Here is a 23,301-nt window from a genome sequence, read left to right as displayed (position 1 = left end):
GAGTGCCCTTGCTCCGAAGTCCGGTGGGGAACGGGGGGAGCCGAGGGAAGGTTCCGCTGTGGGTCTAGGTCAAGGGCACTGCCCCCCCCAGGATCACAGTTGCGGTAAGGGAGTTGAGCCTCTCCGCAGGGAACAGTCTGTGGAAGAAGGAGCCTCAGAGCCCCCACCCAGGCAAAGCCTTCTTCCGCTGATGTGGAAAATAAATATTTTCTATTTATTTTTATTATAAAATAAATATTTTCTATTATTGATATAGTTATAGACTAGATAAATATTATTTATAATTGATATAACACGTAAAATACTTTACAAATGTTATCGCATTTTATTCTCATAACTCTGGGAGAGGTGGATCCGTTATTATCCCCAATTTACAGGCAGTCAGGGGTCAAGTGACCTAACCGAAGGCCTTGAGAGTGCTGCCTAAACTGGATTATGAACTCGCGTCTACCAAGTCTAAATCCAGCAGCTCTAACCACGGTGCCACCTAGCTGTCTAATCCGGGAAACGTGCTCAAAAGCCTTCTAATTGACTTGCACAAGCATGGCTAGGTTGAATCTGGATTCCTCGGGCAGCCTCCTCTCTTCCCCTTTCCCCTCTCTGGGTCTGTTTCCTGACCTGAAAAATGAGGGAGTTGGGAAGCGCGGTGTAACGGAAAACCGAGCTGGAAGGGGGCTGTTAAGAGCCCAAGTCCTAGAGGAAGGGAGGACCTGAGACACTGGCCCAGTCAGTCCCTTTCTTCCCCTGAGGGTCTAAGGTTCCGGGCCGAGGTATCAGGGCCGAGTCTGGGGTTCTCGGACTCCAAATCCAGCTCTCCTCCTGCCCTCTGGCCTTGGCCCACAGGTAAGAGGGAGTGCTTGAACCGAAGTCTTCCGTTGTGGGCCGCGGAGGGCAGAGCCCCCTGCCAGGGGCATCCGGGCGCCTGCAGACCGGCTGGGCCAGCCCTTCGGCGGCGCACTCTGCTTTTCTGGGCCCGGTTTCTGGCCCGGATCCATTCGCGCCTTCCCCTGTCGGGGGCCTCCCGAAGGCTGACTTCTTTAGCGAGCCAGTCGGGCCCGGCCGGGTGGCACCTTCGGGGTCTCGTGCGCTCCCGGGGGGCGCCAAAGGAGCCCCAGCAAAGCGGCCGCGGGCCCGAGGGCGCCCGTCCGGTGAGAGGGAGCAGACCCACCCGGCCCCGCCCCCGGCCGAAGGGGGCGGGCGCTCCGGCGGGCGGAGCCAGTGCGGCCGCGGGCTAGCGGGCCGCAGAGGCCGGGTCCCTCGGGCCTGGCGGGGGGCGGGGCGGCCGGCCGGAACGCCGGCGCTCGGGAGGCGCTTCCAGCCGGAGGCTTTTCCCCGAGCTCAGTGGCTTCCGCTGGGGGCTTGGGGAGGGGGTAGAATCCGGAAGTCAACAACATGTCGAGTCGGCACCAGAACCGGTGAGCGTTGCTGGGGCCCGAGGGGCCGGGGGGCTGGGGGGCCCGAGGGGCCGGGGGGCTGGGGGGCCCGGGGGGCCGGGGGGGCTGGGGCGCCCGGGGGGCCGGGGCGCCCGGGGGGCCGGGGGGCCCGGGGGGGCTGGGGCGCCCGAGGGGCCGGGGCGCCCGGGGGGCCGGGGCGCCCGGGGGGGCTGGGGCGCCCGGGGGGCCGGGGGGCTGGGGGGCCCGGGTCCGAGCCAGCTCGGGGGTCGGCCCGCTGCCGCCGCCTCCCTCATCCCCTCACCCAGCCCACCCGCTCCTGCGCCCCGGGGTGCGCCTGGGACCAGAGAGCCCTCGCCCAGGGGCCCCTTTCTCCCCCCGCTGCCTCCCCGCATCCTGCCCGCCTCAGCCCCGCTGGTGCCCATCTCCTCCCTGCCGTGCCCTCTACTCCCAGTGACTCCTCATCCTCTCCCTCCCCCCAGGCCCCACCGTTGTCCCTCATTCTTGTCTCTGTTCCACCCCGCCCCCCACGCCATTTCTTCCCTTCCCTTCCCCACTCCTGTCCCCCTCTTTCCCTCCTCTTCCTCCCTGTCTCCCCATTCTCCATCCTTTGTCTGCCCCTCCTATTGTCCTTCTTTCCTTTTCTTGCTCCCTCCATTCCAATTCCTTTTGCTGCCATTTCTCTTTCCTTTTCCCCATTTCTCTTGTTTCATCCTCCCATTTCCCTTCCCTGCTTCCCCATAACTTATTTATCTTCACTCATTCCTCTTATGGAGAATCCTGTCTTTTAGCTTCCCCTTCCCCTCACCCCATTTTCATTCCACTCTCTCTTAACGTAGATATTTCTTCTACATTGTCTCCTTCGGAGGGATTCCATTTTAAAGAAGTCTTTTCCCTGTATCATCTTCTTCTCTCTCCCTACTTTCTTTTTCCTGCTCCTTGGGTATTCACTGCTTTCTGATTAGCAGCCTCTTTAGTCATGAGAGAGTGAGGAGCAGAGTCTTTCCAGATCCCTCTCTTGGCAGGAACCACCTTCCATTAGTGTAGCAAGCTTTGGAGGGGAACCCTGCATTCCAGGAAAGTCCTTGTCAAATCAGGCTTGTTATTTTTCTAATATTTCAGAGCTCAAGAGGTTCCAAAAATCATAGTTCTATGTCCTGAAAGGAAGGAGAAGCTATATGTCCAGATTCCCAGCTTCACCTTCAGAAGAGATTATAATTGGCTTTTTCATCTAGTGAAAGAGTTGGCATAACCTAGGTTATGGGTACATGTGGATATATTTTAGGGGAAGCATCATAGTGGAGTAGAAAGAACACAGGCCTGAGAATCAGGGTACCCAAATCTTAGACTGGCTTCTATCTAACCAGGTTAGTATATGTTTTTGGACAAAATCATTTCTCCTTTCTTGTGGCCAGTTTCCTCCTATGTATAATGAGAGGGTTTGACTAGGTGATCCAGAAAGTTTCTAAACTCTGAGATTCTTCTATTTTGAATTAATGTAATGGTGAGTAAGGGTTTTTTTTTTAATTGTTGGTATATCTAATAAATAGGTTCTAAAAGTTTCTTTGAGAAAACATCTCTGCAGCAATTGATAGTGGTATATGTTGCTATGTAAGACAGTGAATACAATTATCTGGAGAATGAGCTCAGGGTTGGAAAAGTCTGAAAAAAAGGTCCTACCCTGGAGAGCTATAGTACTTTTGGATCTTTTGAACACAGTGTTCTTTTCTTTTAGAATTGCAGATTTCCACGATGTTCTAAGGGAACCCAAAATTGCCCTGGGGAAGCTTCGAGAACTCAGTTTCAGTGGTAAGGCAATTTTGTGTTCTTTGGAACTCCCTAGGAATGCAGAGGCAGAAACAGAGACCTTATTCTCAACCTGTCCTGATCTAGGATAGTTCTATCTTCCAGTGTCCTTACAACAAAGTAGTCAGTGACTATGATGAACTTTTGACCCACACCAAGTATGATGATGATGGTCTCCATTTTCAGCAGAATTAAAGGTCCCTTCCCAGATCTTTTCATCTTAAAAGATGCTGAAGCTATCAGGGCATTTTCAGCTGGGAGCTGTCCCATCTACGAGTCATGCTGTTTTAGGAATGTATTAGGTTTAAAGACGCTTACCCAGTTCTAGAAATTATTTAAGGGCCTTCTAAGTGCCTTAATGTGGTTAGTCCTAGAAATACTTCTATTTTTTTCCTTATGTCTAAGAATCATAAGGTTGACTTGGAAACTGAATGAGACCACATTGAACTTTGGTTAGTGGTGAAATTCCAGCCTTGAAACACTGATTGTATCAATGTTTAACCTGATTTTAAATGGCACTATGCACATTCAGGGAAGAGATGTCTGTGTTTTTTCCTGGCTTTTAAAAAATATTATTAGTGACATAAATAGTTCTTTATCATGTCTTATTCCCCAGAAATTTTATTTTAAATAATAATGGGCAACCACATGGTGAAGAAGTAGAATCCTGTAGTCAGTTAAAAATCTAACCTCGGATACCCTCACATATTTACTAAATATGTGCCTCATAGCAAATCTCTTCACCTGTCTGCTCATTGTCTTGTCTTTACTTGTAAAATGAGGATCATAATAGCCTGTCTCTCCAAGGATTGCTGTGAAGATCCATGAGATACTATGTATAAAGCACTTAGTACAGCTCCTGGCACACAGTAGGTGCTTCATAAACTCTTGTTTCCTTCTCTAATAATAATACAAAACTCATTTATGTAGTACTTGAAGGATGGTGCAGAGATTTACAAATATCATATCATTTGATCCATACAACTGCCCTGCACTACCCATTTTGCTCAAAGAGTGATTTGCCAATGAAACTAGTACCTGCAGAGATGAGATTTGAGCTCAGTCTTCTCCAGGTTCATTCTTCTTATTGTCTAAACCAGTCATATGCAAATAGAACTGGGGCCCCTAAGACTCCCTAAGGTTTCCTGTATGGTCGCATATTAATGCTATAGATCTTTTGATATTTTTATTTATTTTGTTAAATATTTTTCAATTACATTTTAATTTGGTTTACACCACATTCAAGAGTGTTGCAGGCTGCAAGTGTTTGATACTTTTGCTCCAAGCTATGCTTCCTCTCTCTTACTTTTTTAAGGTATGCAGAATAAGGGCTCTTTTCTTCCCTCAAATTAAATTTGAGATGTTGGAGAATTTATGATTTAAGTTTCCTTTTATAGAACCATAAAATGGAAATCCTTCAGAATCAAGATAGGGGTTTGTCTTGTCTACAAAAGCTAAGCTAAAACATGAGGACATTGGTGGTGCAGTGAATAAAGCATTGACCTTGGAGTCAGGGAGGACCTGAGTTCAAATCCATCCTCAGACACTTAATAATTACATAGCTGTGTGGCCTTGGGCAAGCCACTTAACCTCATTGCCTTGCACAAAGGGGAAAAAGCCTAAAACATGAGCACATTGAATCTCCAGAGATTTTAAATAGAATATCTTGGTTGACCTACAGGCTTTAATGTTTGGATGAATTTTTTGTTAAGTTAGAGAATATGTTGACTTCCCCATGAGATATATAGTCATTTGAAATGTATAAAACATCTTATTGGGAAAAGATCCTCCTCTGGGAGTCCATGGATCGACATGTCCCATTGGAATTTGAGGTCTTTCCCCAGAGGAGAAAATTGAAGATTCAGAAAGTTCATCAATTGGTTTGCTATGCTGATCAGGAATGTCTTTTCCCCCTGAGTACTGGGCTTGATCAAATGTTTCTTTACTTAGTGGAGTAAATAAAGTTATTGCCTGGCTTTGCATCCTGGAAGCAGAAAGTCCTAACCGATTCTGGTGTTCATGCAATATCCTTAGTCTTAGTGATCCCTAAGGGATGTTAAACCTTTGGCATTAAGACTACTACCATGAATTTAAACCTAGTCCCCTGTGTGCAGACAATGTCCTCAAAACCCTGTCCCAAGTGAGTGACCTTTGCCTGATGTGTTCTACAGGGATCCCTTGTGAGGGTGGACTGCGCTGCCTTTGCTGGAAGGTGGGTGTTCCTGGGGGCTTGGCTTTAGCTCCCCTTGTGAGTACATGAGCTTCTGCATGGGGTAGCCCTCCTCTAGCTCTCTAGTACTGACTGGGAAGCTTTGCTGGTGGTTATTGGTTTTCTATTCTTCTTTGATATTCTCTTCAGGAGCACTTTGGGGCTTGTTCTCTGCCCTCTTGAATCAGATTTGTTCATATAAGGTCACAGAATCAACATTTCCTTGATACTTCCTAGCCCAGGTGATCCCTTTCCAGGCAAACAAAAAATAACCCCAACCCTAATTTAACTCTCTTCAATCACAAAGAACTTCAGCCTTCACCCAAGGGTTGTGGGGAGGTAATATGCTTGGTATTTAAAAAATAATGGATTTAATAATGGGAGGAAAATCCAGATTTTTTTGTCTTCCAGCTTCCCTGTTGCCCAAAAGAGGTTCTTTTAAACAAGGGCTCATGTTGTAATTTAGAAGACACAGTAAAAGAAGAACGAGGACAAGGGATGATTTGGGGGGGGGGGGGTATAGCAGGAGAAAGGAAGCCAGTGAATAAAGAGTAAAGGGTGATCATCCTCACATTCCTGAAGATACAATCTCTGAGCCTGTTCCTATCAGAAATCTCCCAGCATTTCTTCCCCAGGGTTGCTGTCAGGGCATAATACTAGAACCTTAATTTTTTTTTTTCCCTTTGTGCAGATTCTTTTGAACTACCTCCCCTTGGAGAGGGCCTCATGGACCTCTATCTTGGCCAAGCAGAGGTGAGCTTCCAGAGGAGTGAGTTTTCCTTAATGCAGTTCTCACCTGAAGAAAGCCCAACACATTCTCTTTATGCTGAATTGATCAAGAGCTTTGGGCCGGGTGTGTGTGTGTGTGTGTGTGTGTGTGTGTGTGTGTGTGTGTGTATGTGTGTGCAGTCATGCACCTGTGTGTATATAAAGAGGGAGCCAGCCTTTTCCTCTGCTCACCTTTTTCCTTCTCCTAACAGGGAGCTGTATTCCCAGTTCCTGAGAGAAATGATCATTCAGCCTGGCATAGCCAAAGCTAATCTGGGTGTATCTAGAGAGGATGTCACCTTTGAAGACCATGTGAGTGCCAAGAGCCAGTTGCTGATTTAATTAAAGAAATTGAAGAGGTGCATATTAGAAGTGCAATAAGATTTCTACTTCTTGCTCCAGGCCTTTGAAAACAAGAGGATGTCTGTGGTTTTGCTTCATTCCCTTTCTCTACCTGCCTTTTCATTTTTGCCCTGTGATGGTCAAACATTGCCTTTACTTGAATGCCTTTTGAGGGCAGCTAAATCAGGAAATTTAGAGAAAGGCAAGAGCTGGAATGGAATGATCTATTCTTTCAGATTAGGTGAGGCATCAAACTAGGACACATTCCTGTAGAGGATACAAAAGGAATATGTGGATTTCTAGTCTAGCTGAAGCAATCCAAATAAGATAACATTTTTCTTGAATTGCTAATGAAGTCCCAAATGAGAATTTAAAGATATTGTAGAAGCTCAGAGGAGGAAGGGCTTACCACAGGATTACCAAAAAGGAGCTCTTTGAGCTGGACCTTGAAGGAATTTAGGTATTTAAAAATTTTTTCTATTTAAGGCATTGGGGTCAAGTGACTTGCCCAAGGTCACACAAAATCAATTGTTAAGTGTCTGAGGCTGAATTTGAACTCAGGTACTCCTGACTTCAGGGCTGTGCTCTATCCACTTTGCCAACTAGCTCCCCCCCCCCCCCCAAGGAATTAACAGAGCAAAGAAGCATCTCAAGTAGGACTGCCCATAGTTTGTTTGGAAGACAGTTATTAAAGTCTGACTGAGGTTCTTATTGGAGAGTAGCAGTAGGGAAAGTGGATGGAAAAATAGCCTTTGGCCAAATGCTAAGGAATTTGGGCTAATCTGTACTTAAATTTTCCCAGGCTAAATCCATTCATGAATGTAGATGACTAGTGTGACTGTAATTGTTATCTTTCCCTGCCTTTTTTGGGAGGCAGGATCCCTTTACAATCCTAAGAACTGAGTTTAACAAATGTCTTTGACTCTGAACTGTTCTTGTTTGAGATGTAACTGCTGATCTGATCTCCTCTCTCCACCCAGCCTCTCAATCCTAACCCTGATAGTCGGTGGAACACTTACTTCAAGGACAATGAGGTGTTGCTGCAGATAGACAAAGATGTTAGGTGAGTGTGGAGCAGGCCAGGCCAGGAAAGTGAAAGGAGATCAAACTGAAGTACTAAGTTCTTTGCAGTTCTTTGTGGTTGTTTGGCAATTGCTATTGTTTTCCCCTCTTCCCCAACAGGCCTGTGGTAAGGAGGCCTGAAGAACAGTTTGTGGAGTTGTATTCAGGAAGCTGAAAACCAGACTTATTGGTGATAGAGCTGGAGAGAAGGGATCCTGGAGGCTGACTGCCTGTGGTGCAAGGAATTGGCATCTTTGGGTTGGAGTGAGATCATTTTAAGTGAGATCCTCTCAGTTTCAAACATATGACAAAGATTTTATTGGTGTTCCTATCTTCTCCCCTGCTTTAGGAGGCTGTGCCCAGACATATCCTTTTTTCAGAGGCCTACAGATTACCCCTGCCTCCTCATCCTGGACCCTCAGAATGAATTTGAAACTCTCCGAAAACGGGTAGAGCAGACTACATTGAAATCACAGACAGTGGCAAAAAACCGGAGTGGAGTCACCAATGTAAGAGCTAGATTGGGAAGGGTGGGAACCCTCTTAAAGTCCTTTCTCTGATGACCTTCCTATTGCCGGGGCTGTAGCCATTCCAGATTGTTTGCTCTTAGAGATTGTGGGTTAAGAGATTAGAGCCTTCATAACCATTAATGCTTGTTATGTAAAAAGAAAGTTTACTGTGTATTTTTGGGAAACATCTTCTATTGCAACATAAGTGAACATTTCAGGGGCTTAAGTAACAGCTTAGTCCTGGCTGTTCTGTATGATGCTCCAACTTATTCAAACTTTTTGTAGCATAGGGTAAAGCTACATGAAATAAGTAAAATATAGAGTTCTTAAAGTTGATCTTGTACTTTTAAAAATTATAGCATTAGGCTTCTGCCTTGTTTCCCAAGTCAATGCATGTAATTTTTGGCATACCTCCTTGTGTGTGTGTGTGTGTGTGTGTGTGTGTGTGTGTGTGTGTGTATGCAAACCTACGTAGAAAACTATTTTGAAAATCCTTTATAGTTACAGGAATTCATCTATATATGAACAAGAGTATTTGATAAGACATTTTTAATAGGTTTATGCCAAGTCTTAGAGTGTTCTAGCTGATTTCCATTAAAAAAGTGCCATAGATATCTAGTAAAATATTGTTTGACCCAGGCAAGTATTTCACCAAAGGGAGAATACTAGGAAATAACCTTGCAAACTTTCTTTTTGGTTGTTGGTCTTCTGGTGGCAGGAAGGAGATCATTGATTCTGCATTCAGAGATCTCTTGATAGTTATCTAAGGATTGGGGCAGCTAGGTGGTATAGTGGATAGAACACTGGCCTTGGAGTCAAGGAGGACCTGAGTTCAAATTCGGCCTCAGACACTTAACTCTTATTAGCTATGTGACCTTGGGCAAGTCACTTAACCTGGATTGCCTTGCATCCAGGGCAGTCTCCACTGGACCCAGATGACTCTGGAGGACAAAAGTGAGGTCAATGATTTAGCACAGCACCCTTACTTAAATCCATTTCATGTTCTTGTCATGGCATTACTTCCTTGATGTCATGGCCTTTTTTAAAAATGAAGGACAGGGGGGCAGCTAGGTGGCGTAGTGGATAAAGCACCAGCCCTGGAGTCAGGAGTACCTGGGTTCAAATCCGGTCTCAGACACTTAATAATTATCTAGCTGTGTGGCCTCGGGCAAGCCACTTAACCCTGTTTGCCTTACAAAAAAAAACAACCTAAAAATAAAAATGAAGGACAAACATTATTATTTGCCACTGGGTATCAGTTCAGCTTCTATTTCATCACAGCCTTTGAGTCTTACATGAAACAAATTAATAGAGAAACTAATGGAATATTTTATTGGGACATTATTTTCCCCCTTAGTTTATTGCAGTGAACTTTTCTGGGCTTTCCTCAATGCAATGCAGGGTTGTCAAACTCAGATTCAAGGTCATTAATCCATAATTGGACTCCTTTCAGGGACTTAATTGGCATAATTCTAAAATACAATATTTATGTCTGATTGCAATTTTATTTATTTTGTCAAATGTTTCCCAATTATATTTTAATCTGGTCTGTACTGTACTGGGAAGTGTTGCCTCCAGCCTCAGGTGGCCTATAAGCTGCTTGTGTGACACCTTTGCTCTAAACCACACATAACTCCCATCTCATGTACATGAGCCCTCATACAAACACACACAGCAGTCCTTCCTTTGATTGGAGGATAGGACTTATGATTCTAGAAGGTTTTCTTTAATATATAGTTCCTTTCCCTACAGATGAGCTCACCTCATAAGAGCCCAGCTCCAAATTCACTAAGTGAGTATCAAGTGCTACCCAATGGTTGTGAAGCCCATTGGGAAGTGGTGGAGCGAATTCTGTTCATCTATGCCAAGCTGAACCCAGGCATTGCATATGTCCAGGGCATGAATGAAATCGTGGGGCCTCTCTACTACACTTTTGCCACAGATCCCAATAGCGAATGGAAAGGTGAGACATTCAATGATGGACCCTATCACCACTAGGTTCCTGCTTCTGCCTCTGGAAGCCTCACATATCAAATTTCCCTTCCATATCAGAGGAATGGGGAATCAGATAAAGTGAAAAATCAGGAAACATTATGGGGAGATATTATTATGTAATAGAAAGAGCATTGGACCTAGGAGGTCTTGGATTCTAATCCTAACTTTGCCAGTAACTATAACCTCTGTCTTTCCTAGTTTCTTCCTCTGTCAAATAGTAATCAAGAGCTTATTACTGGAAGGAACCTCAGACTATTAGGTTTCACCTCCCTTATTATTCTGATCGGGGTCTAAAGATCAAAGAAATGAAATAATCTCTCTCCAGTTCTGTACTCATTATTGATAGCTGGGGCAAGAGCCTTGATCCAATACTTTTTCTTGAATTCTTAGCAATTCCTGTCCTGTTTCCCTCTCAGGGGTGTTGTACATAGCAGATGCTTAATGCTGGTTCTATTAAAATATCTTGATCAAGGGAGATTTATGAAAAGTCTAATCTATAAGTAAGGCATAGTCCCTGTTTTAGCTTTCTCAACAAATAGTTGTAGTCCCTATGAGTAGTTCAAAGAATTTTGTATTCATGAAATTGCTTTGAAAATCTCAAGGGGCTATATTAAAATAAGGTATTAGTATTACTGTGCTTAGAATACTACAATAAGTAAAGTAAGGAATGAAAAGAAAAAGACAAAAGTCTCCACCTTCAAGGAGTTTAGTTTAAGGGAGAGAAAACCTACATGTGAAAAAATTTAAATAAGAATAGTAGTCTTCAAAACACACCAACAAGAATCACCCACACACAGTTAAAGATATTAGGCAGTATACGTTATTTCTTTTGCACATTGTAGAGGAATGTAGGATCCTTGTAGTTTGGACTGTCAAGAAAGGTTTCACCAAGGAAAGATTTTAGTGAGGCCCCAAAGGACTGGTAAGGTTTGTCTTGGCAGAGCCGAGGCAGAGTAAAGAGTCTAGGTGGGTGCCCCAGCCTGGCCAGAGGAGTGTGGTGGGGAAGAAGTATAACTGCTTTGCTCTTTCTCTGTGCCGGTTGAAGCCCCAGCCCCTCGGGTCTCTTCCAGAGCATGCTGAAGCAGACACATTTTTCTGCTTCACCAATCTGATGTCTGAGATCCGGGACAACTTCATCAAGAGCCTGGATGACTCCCAGTGTGGTATCACCTACAAGATGGAAAAGGTGTACTCCACCCTGAAGGAGAAGGATGTGGAGCTCTACTTGAAATTGGTGAGGAGAGTCCTCAGGGGACATTTGATCCTGGTCCTGTGATTATCAGTGTTATTTTACATGTAGTTGGTGATTAAGGCAGCACTTGAAATTCCAATTTATCTTTCTCTTGGCTGCCAAGTGAGCAAGTCTGACTCATGTACTCCCTGTTCAGTAAACTCAATAAATCTGATTCCCAGTTGCCCCCAGGAATAAATCTGAAATCCTCTGGCATTTTCAACCTTTATTACCTTTCTTCTTCTACTTTACTTCATTTCCTATCAGTCTTTTTACACTTTACTCCCTTACAAATATTCTTTTTTAGAATTTTTTTTATTTATTTAAGGCAGTAGGGTTAATGTGACTTGCCCAAGGTCACACACTAAGTAATTATTAAGTGGCTGAGGCTGGATTTGAACTCAGGTCTTCCTGACTCCAGGGTCCATGCTTTATCCCTCCTTCCAAATATTCTATAATTTGTTGACATTGACTTTCTTACTATTTTTTACACATAGCAATCTCCCAACTCTTGACTTTTTCACTTGTGAGTTTTCTTCTTTTTCTCCCCTAACCCAGAAGACTCTTTTCCCTCATCACTACTTATTGACTTCCTTCAAAACTTAGCTTAAATCCCACCTTCTTCAGGAGACCTTTACTTTCCTCTGTCCCCCTTTCTCCTTTTCTTCCTCCTTCTCTTTCTCCTTACCCCTATGCTTTCTTCCTCTTCCCATGCCTTTGCTTTGTAATTACTTTCCATCTACCCTACACATATCTTGTATGTATACAATTTTTTAAAGCTCTCTTCCCCTGTACAGTATGAGCTCCTTGAGGGTAAGGACTGTTTTTGTCTTTGTGTTGCTAATGCTTAGCTTTATACCTGGCACATACTAGGTCCTTACTGTCAAGCCAGCAGTCCTAAAAGGAGGTATGTTCAGAGAACTGATAATATAAAATGACTTGCAAATGGGTGCTCAGTAGAGATTTGGTAAAAACCAAGCCTTGATTGGGAAAGGGCATTGGAAAAATCAGTTGTCCAGAGATTGCTGTCCTAACCCCAAATTGCCTTCACCTAATCCACAGCAAGAGCAAAACATCAAGCCACAATTCTTTGCTTTCCGGTGGCTGACCCTGCTGCTGTCCCAGGAGTTCCTGCTTCCTGATGTCATCCGAATCTGGGATACCCTCTTCGCTGATGACAACCGATTTGACTTCCTTCTCCTTGTTTGTTGCGCCATGTTGGTGTGAGTCTTCTGTGAATCAGGAATGCTTTCCCTCAACTGGACAGTCTTCTGGACAGTCTTGTGGAGGTTTTGGGAAGGCTTTGGGAGGAATGTATTCCCTAGAAGGAAGGAATAAGGAACTCTTTTATTTCACCAGAATGGTTTTTTTTGGGGGGGTTAGAGAAGTCACTCTGCTGATTTGACTTGGGATTGTTTGGGAGAGCATTTCACAAAACTCTATCTCTGGTGGAATGAAAGAGATTCTTGGTTAAGTGGGAACATTTTTAGGGACAGCTGGACCATCTCTTGGTATTTTAGTGATAATTGTTTATAGTCATGAGTTTCTCTGTTGAAATTTGAATGTTCAGGTTGTATTGAAACTTCTTTTCTTTAGATTGATCCGAGAGCAGTTGTTGGCAGGGGACTTCACCTTGAACATGAGGCTGCTTCAGGTAAGGATGGGTGAAATCCAGGCTGAGAATGATAGGGCTAACAGCTAGTGTTGAACTGTCCCTTCTGGGGAATCCCAAGGGGAAACTACTGACAAAGAGATTAGGGAACCCCAGAAAATCTTTGCTCTTTGAAGATTGCTGAGAACAGTTGCTTTAAGAGGTATCATGGGTGAGGGGGGGCAGGGGGGAAGAGATAGTTAATCAACATGTATTTATTATTAACCACTTTCTCTATGTTAGGCACTTGGGTACAAAGTACAAAGAATGAAACAATCCCTTTTCACATGGATAAACAATAAATACACATATAAATATGTAAGCATCATAATAATAAAGTGAATAATATTAAATCATTAAATACAGAGTAGTTTGTGATAGAGGATGTTAGCATTTTAGGAATGGTGGGTTAGTAGAGGCCTCACGAAGTAGATCTCACTTGAGCTTAAAGAAAAAAGGGATTGGGGCAGCTAGGTGGTACAGAGCACTGGCCCTGGAGTCAGGAGTACCTGAGTTCAAATCCGGCCTCAGACACTTAATAATTACCTAGCTGTGTGGCCTTGGGCAAATCACTGAACCACATTTGCCTTATAGAAACCTAAAAAAAAAAAAACCTTTTCATTCATTCATTCGTTAAAGAAAGAAAGGAATTCTGTGAGGTAGAAGTAAGGAGAAAGCACATTTCAGAAGTGTGGGGTGGGGGTTGCAGAGGCACTGAGAGAGAAGAGGTAGTGTTATGTGACAAGAATAGAAAAAACCAATTTGTCTGGATTTCAAGGTGAATGAGAGGGAGAGATGTTCAACAAGATGAGGAAGATAGATCAGGATATATAGAACTTTAAAAAGAAATCAGAAGAGTGAGTGAGTATTATTATCTAAGCAGCAATCCAACTAATTGAGTAGAGGAGTCACATGATCATATCTGAGCTTAAGGAAAATTACTTTGGTGGCAGAAGTATAGGATGGGCTGGAGTGGGAAGAAACTGGAAGTAGTAAGCCCAATTAGGAGGGTATTTCAGTAACTTAGGTAAAAGATGATGAAGACCTAAATTAAGGCAGTATGTGTTAGTAGAGAGAAGAGATAGTTAAAATCATGTGGGCTGATGAAGTTACCATTTAGAAGAAGTAGGTCTAAGACAGAACCTTAGGAAATATCCACAGACTAAATATGGATGTTGACCTAGCAAAAGAAACTAAGAAAGAAAAACTTAACAGGTAAATGAAAGGAATATCAGCAAACTGCAGGGGTTATCCAGGAGAAGAAGGTGGGTAACAGTGTCATATATAGCAAAGAAGCCAAGAAGAATGAAGACTTGAAAGGCTGATTGATAAAGAAATATAGCTTCTTTAGGGAGGAGATGGGGAGTCACCTGGGGGGAATAAACTGCCTTGCTGCAGTGAGGGTTCAATTGATTATGGACTGACATGAATTTTTAATGTATGGCAGTTGGAGTAGTTGTGAGACTTCTTCAGCTACATTTAATAGTTTGTGCATAGGAGGTGGACAGTGAGAATAATCTAGGGATGAGGATCAAGAGGGTGAGGTATAGGGAAAGATAGGAAACTGGTAGGAAAGGAAATATCAGAATTTCTAATAAAGTGGAGAATGACTTGGAGATAGATGATAGCCCTTGTAATAGCCAGCATTTATGTGGCATTTTAAGGTTTTCAAAGCGCTTTATACACATTATTTCATTTGATCTTCACAACCCCTTTGGGGAGGTGGGAGATAAGTGTTCATTATCTCCATTTTATAGTTGTGTGAGGTTGAAAAAGGTGACATTACTTTGCCAGGGTTACTTTTTACATCTGAGGCAGAATATGAACTTGGATAGGTCTTATAGACTCCAAACCCTGGTCTCTCACTACTATGCCATTTACTATGGTTTATGTGAAAAACTTTGATTGTCTAACTTCAGAGGAGGAAAGGTTGCTGAGTGAAGGCAAAAGGAATAAAAGGGAGAGTAAATGTGATAGTAGGTGATTTACCTAAAGTTATGCAACCAACTTGAAGTGGTATGTAGGGCCCTGATTTAGTTGTGGAGTCCTAAGCACAGTGTTTCCTTATTGAGGGTCTTTCACTAGTTGCAGAGCTCTGGTTCTCTTGGATTCAGACTTGCTGCCATGATGCCTTAGTATGTTCCTGGGAAACAAGACTATCTGCCTTCATATTCTGATGCCACTATACATATTTCTTTTTTTTTTAATTTTTAAAAATTGATTTCCAACTATATGCAAAGATAGTTTTCAATATTCATTTTTTGTAAGACTTTCACCCTGTCTTCCCTCCTCCCTACCCCTGACATCAAGTAATCTGATATAGGTTATATATGTATAACTGCACTATGCATACTTCTTCCTAGGATTTGCCCCACTCTGATCCCCTTAAATTCTAGACCACTATTTTTGAACTTCTTACTCCTAGAGATAATCAACAAACATTTCTAGGTGCCCATCATGTATCAGGTAAAGAGCAGCAAGATGGTGAAGTGGATGGAAAACTGGGCCTAGTGGGCAGCTAGATGGCACAGTGGATAGAGCACTGACCCTGAAGTCAGGAGGAACTGAGTTCAAATTTGGCCCCAGACACTTAATTAACAAGCTGTGTGACCTTGGGCAAGTCATTTAACCCCATTGCCTTGTGAAAAAAAAAAGAATACTAGGCCTGAAGTAACTCGGCTTCCTAAGTTCAAAACTGGCCTCAGACATTTATTAGCTGTGTGACCCTGGGCAAGTCACTTAACCCTGTTTGCCTCAATTTCTGTATCTGTAAAATGATCTGAAAAAGGAAATGGCAAACAACTCCAGTATCTTTGCCAAGAAAACTTCAAATGGGGTCGTGAAGAGTCAGATATGACTAAAACAACTAAACAACAAATGTGCCAAGAACTGTGCTAAGTGCTGATACAAAAAGAGGCAAAAAAACAATCTAATGGCTGAGGCAACATGCAAACAAATCTATACAAATAAAAGATAATGGGATAAATAGAAAACAGGGAATTGTAAACATTGTAATTAAGAGGGATTGGGGAAGTCTGGGGTAGATAATGAGATTTTAAAAATCTGGAATTTAATGGAAGCCAGAAAGGTCAGTAGTCAGAACCAAGAAGGCAGAATTTTCTAGGCAAAAGGGACAGCCAGAGATTAGTGTTTTTTATGATACATCCAGGAATTCAGTGTCACTGAATCAAAGAGTATATCTTAAGAGAATGAGGTAGAAGAAGATTGGAAAGGTAGGGGTAGGTTATGGCAGACTTTGAATGCCAAACATTTTTTATTTGACTCTAGAAGTGAGAGGGAGACACTGGAATTCTGAGCAGTAGGGTGACATAATTGGTTCCTGTACTTTGGGAAAATCATTTTAATGCCTGAATAGAGGATAAATTGGAGTGGGGACAGACTTGAGGCAGGCAGACCCTCAATAGGTCATGACGGTAAGTCGGGTGTGAGGTGGCAAGGGCTGCACTAGAGGTAGCAGTGTCACAAGAGAGAAGGGTCTTTTGGAAAAGAGATATTACAAAGGTGAAATTCACAGACCTTGGCAGCAGCTTGGATATAGATGGAGAGAGATGATAAGCAGTCCAGGATGACTTCCAGGTTGTGATCCTGAGGGACTGGGAGAATGGTTTTATCCTCTACAGAAATAGGGAAGGTAGAAGGGGAAAAGGTTTAAGGGGAAAGATGATGAGTTGTGTTGGACATAATGAGTTTAATGTGTCTACTGGACGTATAGTCTTAAGATTGTCCAAAAGGCATTTAGAGATGCAAGATTAGAGAACAGAGAGATTAGAGCAGGATAGGTAGATCTGAGAATTATCAACATAGAGATATGGTCATTAAATCCATGGGAGCTGTATAGAGTAACAAGAAAAAAGGGCTCAGGACAAAACCATTGGGACACCTGCAGTTTGTGTGATCAGAAGGAAAAGAAACAGAGAAAGGTCAAGATTTAGGAGACAGACATACTAAAAACCTTGGATGAAGAGAGAAGAAAAAGAAAATGATCAGCCAAGTCAAAGGCTGCTGAGAGATCAAGAATGACGATTGAGAGAAGTCCCTTAGATTTTGCAATTGAGAGATCATCAGTAACTTTGGAGAAAGCAGTTTCAGTAGAATAAGGTCAGAAGTTAGATTAGGACTATGATGAAAGTGGTAGCACCTATTGTAAATGCCTTTTTGAGGCTCTGCTCTAAAGAGCAGAAAAGAAAGAAAGGACAATAGTTTGCAGAGGTGAATAGAATTAAATGAGGTTTGTTTTTTTTTTCAGGATAGGGGATACATGTGCATGTTCAGAGGCAGCAGGATATAAGCCAGTAGATGGGGAAGATTAAAAATAAATAATGGGGCAGCTAAATGTTGCAGTGGATAGAGTACTAGCCTTAGAGTCAGGAGGATCTGAGTTCAAATCCAACCTTAAGACACTTAATAATCACCTAGCTGTGGGACCTTGGACAAGTCACTTAACCCCATTGCCTTGCCCCAAAAAATGACAGCAGTGATGACAGAGGAGCAATAATAGATAACATTCAGATAGTGCTTGAAAGTTTGTAAAGTGCTTTATGTATATAATTTCATTTGATCTTTACAACAACCCTAGAAGATGGGTGCTTTTATTAACTCAAATTTACTGATGAGGAAACTGAGACTGAGAAAGATTTAAGGGACTTGTTTAGGTTTGAATGAATACAAAGACATTCACTTGACTGTGAGCCAAACACTGGGAATACGAGTAGAAAAGGCAAGGGAAGCTCTGCTCATAGGGAGTTCGTATTTTTAATACAGGGAAATAGCACCTAAAAGAAAGTTCAGCCAAAGGGTAGCTAAAAAGTCCTGAAAGTCGTCAGGGTTAAATGACAAGGACTAGAGGTACTTAGGTTACATAAACAGGTCCATGACATTGTCCAGGGACTGCAGGTCTTAGGGGTAGAGTAGATGGTAAGGCCTAGTCCTCAGTCTCATCAAAAGAAAGGGGAATAATCATTTATTAAGTGTCAAACACGGTGCATTGTGTTAAAATGGTTTACAAATATCTCATTGAGTGGGATGGTAACCTGGAAAGGGAAGATGGGGCAAGATATTTCTGGAGATAGAAGTGGGTTTTCCCTATTTTGGCCCTTCCCATATGGGTTCTGGATGGTCAGGGTGGTAGGAGATCCCTTCTAGTGGTGGTGGGTGATGGCTTTCTACTACCTGACCTTCCCAGTTGATAGTGTCTGAAGCAGTATTCAAACTTTGTGCCTCCATCTGCAATTCTCTTATCACCTTGTCAGATTCATACTACTTCCTAAAACATGGATAACCAATGATAAATTATCAGATATCCAGAAGTAGTCATAGACAAGAGTTGTTGGTCATTTGTTTGAGTTACATCCTATTTCTAATTTTTTGATTGCAATCATGTATTCCTCCCCTCTCCCCATAACTTTTTTGATCTTAAATGGCCATACTGACCACTCTTCCCCCACCCTTTTTGAAAGTGGGGCCCATTATTTGTCCTATAGTATATCATTTGGTATATACATATATAATTCTATATTAAACATACAGGACTCATAATGGAAAAGTGGATATGGTCAGATTCATTTATATTACAGAAGGAATCAGCTTTGTCACCTGTGGAATGGAGGTGCAAAGTCTTTCTAGATGGTGTTGAAATTCATTTAGATGAATGACCTAGGGAAGGTGGGCTGCAGAGAATAAAAGACTTTATTAGCATTATTTAACTTAGCAGCAGTTTTCTCCAGCCCCTGAATTCTTTGTTGATGATACATCCATGTACAAACCTCACTTGTTTTTATCCCTTTCCAGGATTATCCCATCACAGATGTTCACCACATCCTACAGAAAGCCAAGGAGCTCCAGGATTCAAAGTAGACTGGTAGAAGGGAGGCTCAGGACTTCAACTACTTAAGAAAAGGCTGTGTGTTCAGGGCCAAACCTGTATCACCCCTTGGAGACTCCCAGAAGCCTCCACTTTGCGTGGAGCTGTTGGAGCAGTAGAGTTCAAGTTGATTGAATACCTGGCTCCAGAAGTCACTCATTTACATGACCCAAAAAGCACCTCCAAGGCAGCCCCATTCTTTTATAATTGTATTTTATTTTCCTAGTTTGACTCTTCATTATCTAAGGTCGCCCATTCCCCTCTCAATCTTCCTGCCCCCCCACTACACACTCCATACCCTATCAGCAATTTCCTCGAGGCCATTTCAGGATTGGAAGATTCTCTTGGGTGAGTGGGCTGCCTGGGGGTTGACAAGGGTCCTTTCATGTTTCTACCTCCCTAACCTTCCCTTGGTCCTGCTGCTGGGGATCACAACTACTGCTTTTCCAGCTTCTGGATTTGCCTCACTTTATGTCTTGGGAGTGGGTGGGAAAGTAAAGAATTGTCCCAAGACCCTTTATTCCTTCTATAGCCAGGACTTTGAAAGCTCCATCCCAAGAAAGCAGCACTTTAGAAAGAACTAAGAGGCTGATCATGAGGAGCTTTTTGCTTTCAATGTTCCTTCCCATTCTCTTTCAGATTTCTTTTTTGCCTTCTTTCAGGGCTATTTTTTCCACAAATTTTATCAAAGGAATTGGTTGAAAAGAATACTCAGTGAATCCTCTGATGACACTAAGATTGCCATTTCCAGGGAGCCAAGGACAGTGCCAGTACTAGGGAGCTTAGATCTTGCTTGCATGACTGCACAGGTTTAGGACCTTAGATGACTCATCCACTCCTGTGGCCCTCACCTTCAAACCTCTGCCCACCATATTTTGGCCAACCCAGGGTTCCTTACTGTCACTTAGTTTTGCCAAATGGATATTTTAAGCCTAATATCACCCAGAAAATCTTTGTTGCCTTTTTCATTGGGTCTCTGTTTTTAGAACCCTAGAATACTAATTGCTTGGAAAGGGCTCAGAGGTGGGAGGCAAAAAGCCAAGGATTATGGAAATCTTGTTTCTTTAGTTCATAGCCAAGGTTTTAACTGGAGATGAGAGTTCTTAATAGAAAAACAGCTTAGAATTATTAGTTTATACTCATTTGGGACAGGTGTCAAAATAATGAAGAAACTGGGATCAGTAGGGTGTTCCCACTTGGGTCAGTTGCTACACAGGCACTTGTAATTTTTAGCGAGGCTTATCTCCAGAGTGACTTCATGATGCTAATTCTGAGGACTGAGGAACCAGTAGAGGGAAGTTTATTTGCTTAGGGAATAAGCCAGCACTCCACTGGCATAGACACTAAAACAGGACAATCCCAGAAGTTTTTGCTGGCCAGCTGGCTCTAGCCTGGCCCTTCTAAAAGCCACATCTCCCCGATATAGCAGTGGATGAATGTGTGACTCAATCTGTTCAAAAGCATGTTATTTCTCTTCACATTTGTATGTATAATATTAGAAGGTAGAAAGAATAAGTATAGTGAGGGCCCTAATGTTTATTTGGGTTTTTTTCTTTTTCCATACCACATATCATCCAGCAGGACCTGGTCTTTGGTCTGACTCTCCAGGCCTTCTTCCTATCATATTCCTCATTATGTGTTTCCCAAGCTTGAATTCTGCCTGATTCCTGATAAGGAGATAATTACCTTTTCTAGTTTCAGTTGCCAGGGCAGGGTCCTCTTCCATTTCTACCAGTGTCTCCTGCTCTTGCCCTTCTAGCCCTGCCAGTATTTGAGAGATTTTACTAAAACTCCGTTATTTATTACAGATGGGCAGGTTTGGTGGTGAACATGAATATATGGCCCTTAGGACTTGTTAAAGTTACCTGGAGATCCTGGCACCACTTTTCCCCCGTTTTATTTTAATATCAGTCTAATTACAGTTTCTATCTCTGCCACTTTCATAGGCTTGTTCTGAAAGGAGGAAGAAAAAATATTTAGATGATTTCCTTCCCTTTGTGCTCATGGTATTTAGTTAAGTGTTCTGGATGATTCTTTTAACACCTCACTTCTGATTGGAGCTGTGGAGTCTGTAGTACTCTAGGGCAGAAGGGAGGCAGTTTGAACAGAGAACTGCTTGAAGAAAATATTCTCCATCCCTCTCCCAGTTTTAGGTTCTGTCTACTATCCTAGGGAATTTTGAGGACTAAAGTATGCATTGGAGTATCTGGGAGCAATCAGAAATTTCCTTCCATTTACTGGGGTAGAAGAAAATGAAGGAAGCCCTTATTGTAATCTTTCACTTTTTTTCCCTCCTGGATGACCCTCAAAGGAAGGAGAATGGAAGCTGGCTCATGTTTTCCAAGTCAAACCCTCTATGATTCCATCAGCCTTTCTCATGGAGTATTAGAGTAGATGATTCCTTCTCTGACGTTTTTTTCTTCTTCCAAGGACTCGAGGCTGGAAAAATGTTCTGTTTTATAGTACCAGGATTGTACCTCAATACTTTTATGGCCTGAGGGCTTTGGCTCAGGGGTCCAGCCAAGACTGCCCAGATAAGCTCAGACACATTCCCTTCTTGCCTTCTCCGGGCCTATACTGTGCTATATATATAATCCTGATGGGACCTGATCACCCCAAAGCCTACCACTCTATTCTGTCCTCCTGTTTTCTTGAAGATCACAGGAAGGCTGGGGATATAAAGATAGCATTGTGCTAGCAATGAGTCAAGTCATGAGAGGTTTAAATTGGGAAGTGTTCAGACCATTGGTCTAGTTGATTGCTGATCTGGCTCTCTCTCCTTCCCTTTGATTACGCTCCCAGATTCAAATGGTGGACTTGTGAAAAGTGGTCAGGTCTACAGATCTGAGTTCTCTGACAGTGGTCTCCTAAAGGCTGGTACCTATAGCATTTGATGACTACAGGCAAGCCTTTCTTTTGGAGAACTTCCTCAAGAGCTGGACCTAAGACCCCAGCCCACACCTCAGAATTTTTCCAATTTTTTTGTATGTGACATTTCTTTGGATTGCTCAGAATTGTTTTTTTTCTTTTAAATTTTTTAATTTCTTAATCAGTGCTAGCAGTTCATGACAAACTGTCTTAATAAATCATGTGTCTCTCCTTTGCAATGGACCCATTGGGTGTGATTGAGTGGTGCTAAAACAACTCTATAATGGGAGATGGTGTTATGATGAAGACAAAAAACTGTTTTGAAAAATATTGAGTATCAAGATTCAGTGGCAGGTTAGCCATTCCCCCAACCCTTTTTTAATAGATGTGGAAATCAAGACTCAAAGAGGGGAAGTGAAACCTTTAAAATCAGTATATTCTCTGGTGCCAATTCTAACACAACTAACTGTTGACTCTGCCTCATGGGAGCCCCTACTTAAAATGACAGAAAATCAGGCATAGCTAATCTGCCGGAGTAGTCATTATTCAGCAGAATTTGCAAAGATAGGTCCTCTTGAAAATGGCCTGTAGTCTGAAGGTAACAGCTTCAAAAAATGCTCTAACCCTAGGGGTGGCTAGGTGGCGCAGTGAATAAAGCACTGGATGAAGCACCGGCCCTGGAGTCAGGGGCACCCGGGTTCAAATCCGGCCCCAGACACTTCATAATTACCCAGCTGTGTGGCCTTGGGCAAGCCACTTCACCCCATTTTCCTTTCAAAAACCTAAAACAAGAAAATGTTAACTGTTTTTAGAATTCATATCCAGACTACTGGGTCAGTGAGTGTTCTAATAGAAGAAAAGTGATACATTGTGTATTAGTACCACAGTGCTAGTTACTCATGTCTTGGCTCCATCCCTTTAGGGATATTTTAGTAAACTGGCAAATGCTGAAACTTGTGAAGGCTGCGTTTGGGAATGAAGGATTTTACTTACCCTGAAACACTGGTGTTCACAACCTTGTCTCTCTCTCCATCCGTATGAGATGTTACTGCCTTGTACAGTAGACCTTCCTGCTCGTGTGGACCTGGGATATCTCAAGGTACCCCACCGCAATTTGTTTTGCAGCCTCTTGGGGAAGGGAGGCGGGCGTGAGCCCCATTACCAGAAGAGGAGCCAACCTGTCCTGCCAGCATTGGAGGAGGAAATGGGCAAAGCCTAGGTGCTGTGTGTAGGGAGTGGAGCGGTGCAACTCCCCAGAAATAGGAGTCTTAGGTCAAAAAAAATGTAACCTGCAGGAACCTATATCTCGGGAGTGTGGCTTCAACTCGATGCTTGTCGCCCCGCCACGAGGCTCTGAGCGGAGCTCCGACCTTGGTTACGAGACCTCGTCGGCCCGTTTCCAACACTGAGTCCTGTTACTGGAGCTCCCCGACTAGGGGCTGCGCACTGCCGAGAGGGGCGCCGGCGGCCGCGGCTCCCAGGCACCGCGGGGGGCCCGCCGCCGGAGACCCGCCGAGAGCGGCCCCAGGTAACGTGCCCCGAGGCAGGGCGTCGGCGCCGCCCGGGAACGCCTTCGGGTGTGACCTCG

The 23,301-nt window shown here is 43.3% G+C and overlaps 1 protein-coding gene across 5 annotated transcripts; it reads left to right on the top strand.

The window, feature by feature from the left end:
• The first annotated feature begins 1,300 nt into the window (after positions 1 to 1,300).
• TBC1D13 (TBC1 domain family member 13) lies at positions 1,301 to 23,287 on the top strand. 5 transcript variants are annotated; one of them, XR_012473579.1, is made up of 14 exons: positions 1,301 to 1,415; positions 3,127 to 3,200; positions 5,312 to 5,409; positions 6,098 to 6,159; positions 6,387 to 6,486; positions 7,497 to 7,579; positions 7,928 to 8,087; positions 9,840 to 10,050; positions 11,153 to 11,316; positions 12,376 to 12,536; positions 12,910 to 12,967; positions 18,773 to 19,193; positions 22,636 to 22,812; positions 23,009 to 23,284. XR_012473579.1 is itself a non-coding variant. In XM_074210996.1 (12 exons), exons 1-12 carry the CDS (start codon positions 1,393 to 1,395, stop codon positions 18,836 to 18,838), a joined length of 1,260 nt encoding a protein of 419 aa, XP_074067097.1. In that variant the 5' UTR covers positions 1,301 to 1,392; the 3' UTR covers positions 18,839 to 22,629. The 5 variants fall into 5 exon arrangements, 3 of the variants coding, with proteins under 3 accessions (XP_074067097.1, XP_074067098.1, XP_074067099.1); XR_012473578.1 differs by having other exon boundaries at positions 22,636 to 23,287; XM_074210996.1 differs by lacking the exons at positions 22,636 to 22,812; positions 23,009 to 23,284 and having other exon boundaries at positions 18,773 to 22,629.
• The last annotated feature ends 14 nt before the right edge of the window (positions 23,288 to 23,301 follow it).

This window comes from Macrotis lagotis, chromosome 1, assembly GCF_037893015.1.
Source record: "Macrotis lagotis isolate mMagLag1 chromosome 1, bilby.v1.9.chrom.fasta, whole genome shotgun sequence".
Classification (NCBI taxonomy): Eukaryota; Metazoa; Chordata; class Mammalia; order Peramelemorphia; family Peramelidae; genus Macrotis; species Macrotis lagotis.
Note: the sequence above shows the minus strand (reverse complement) of the source record. Positions and strands in the feature narration are given on the sequence as shown.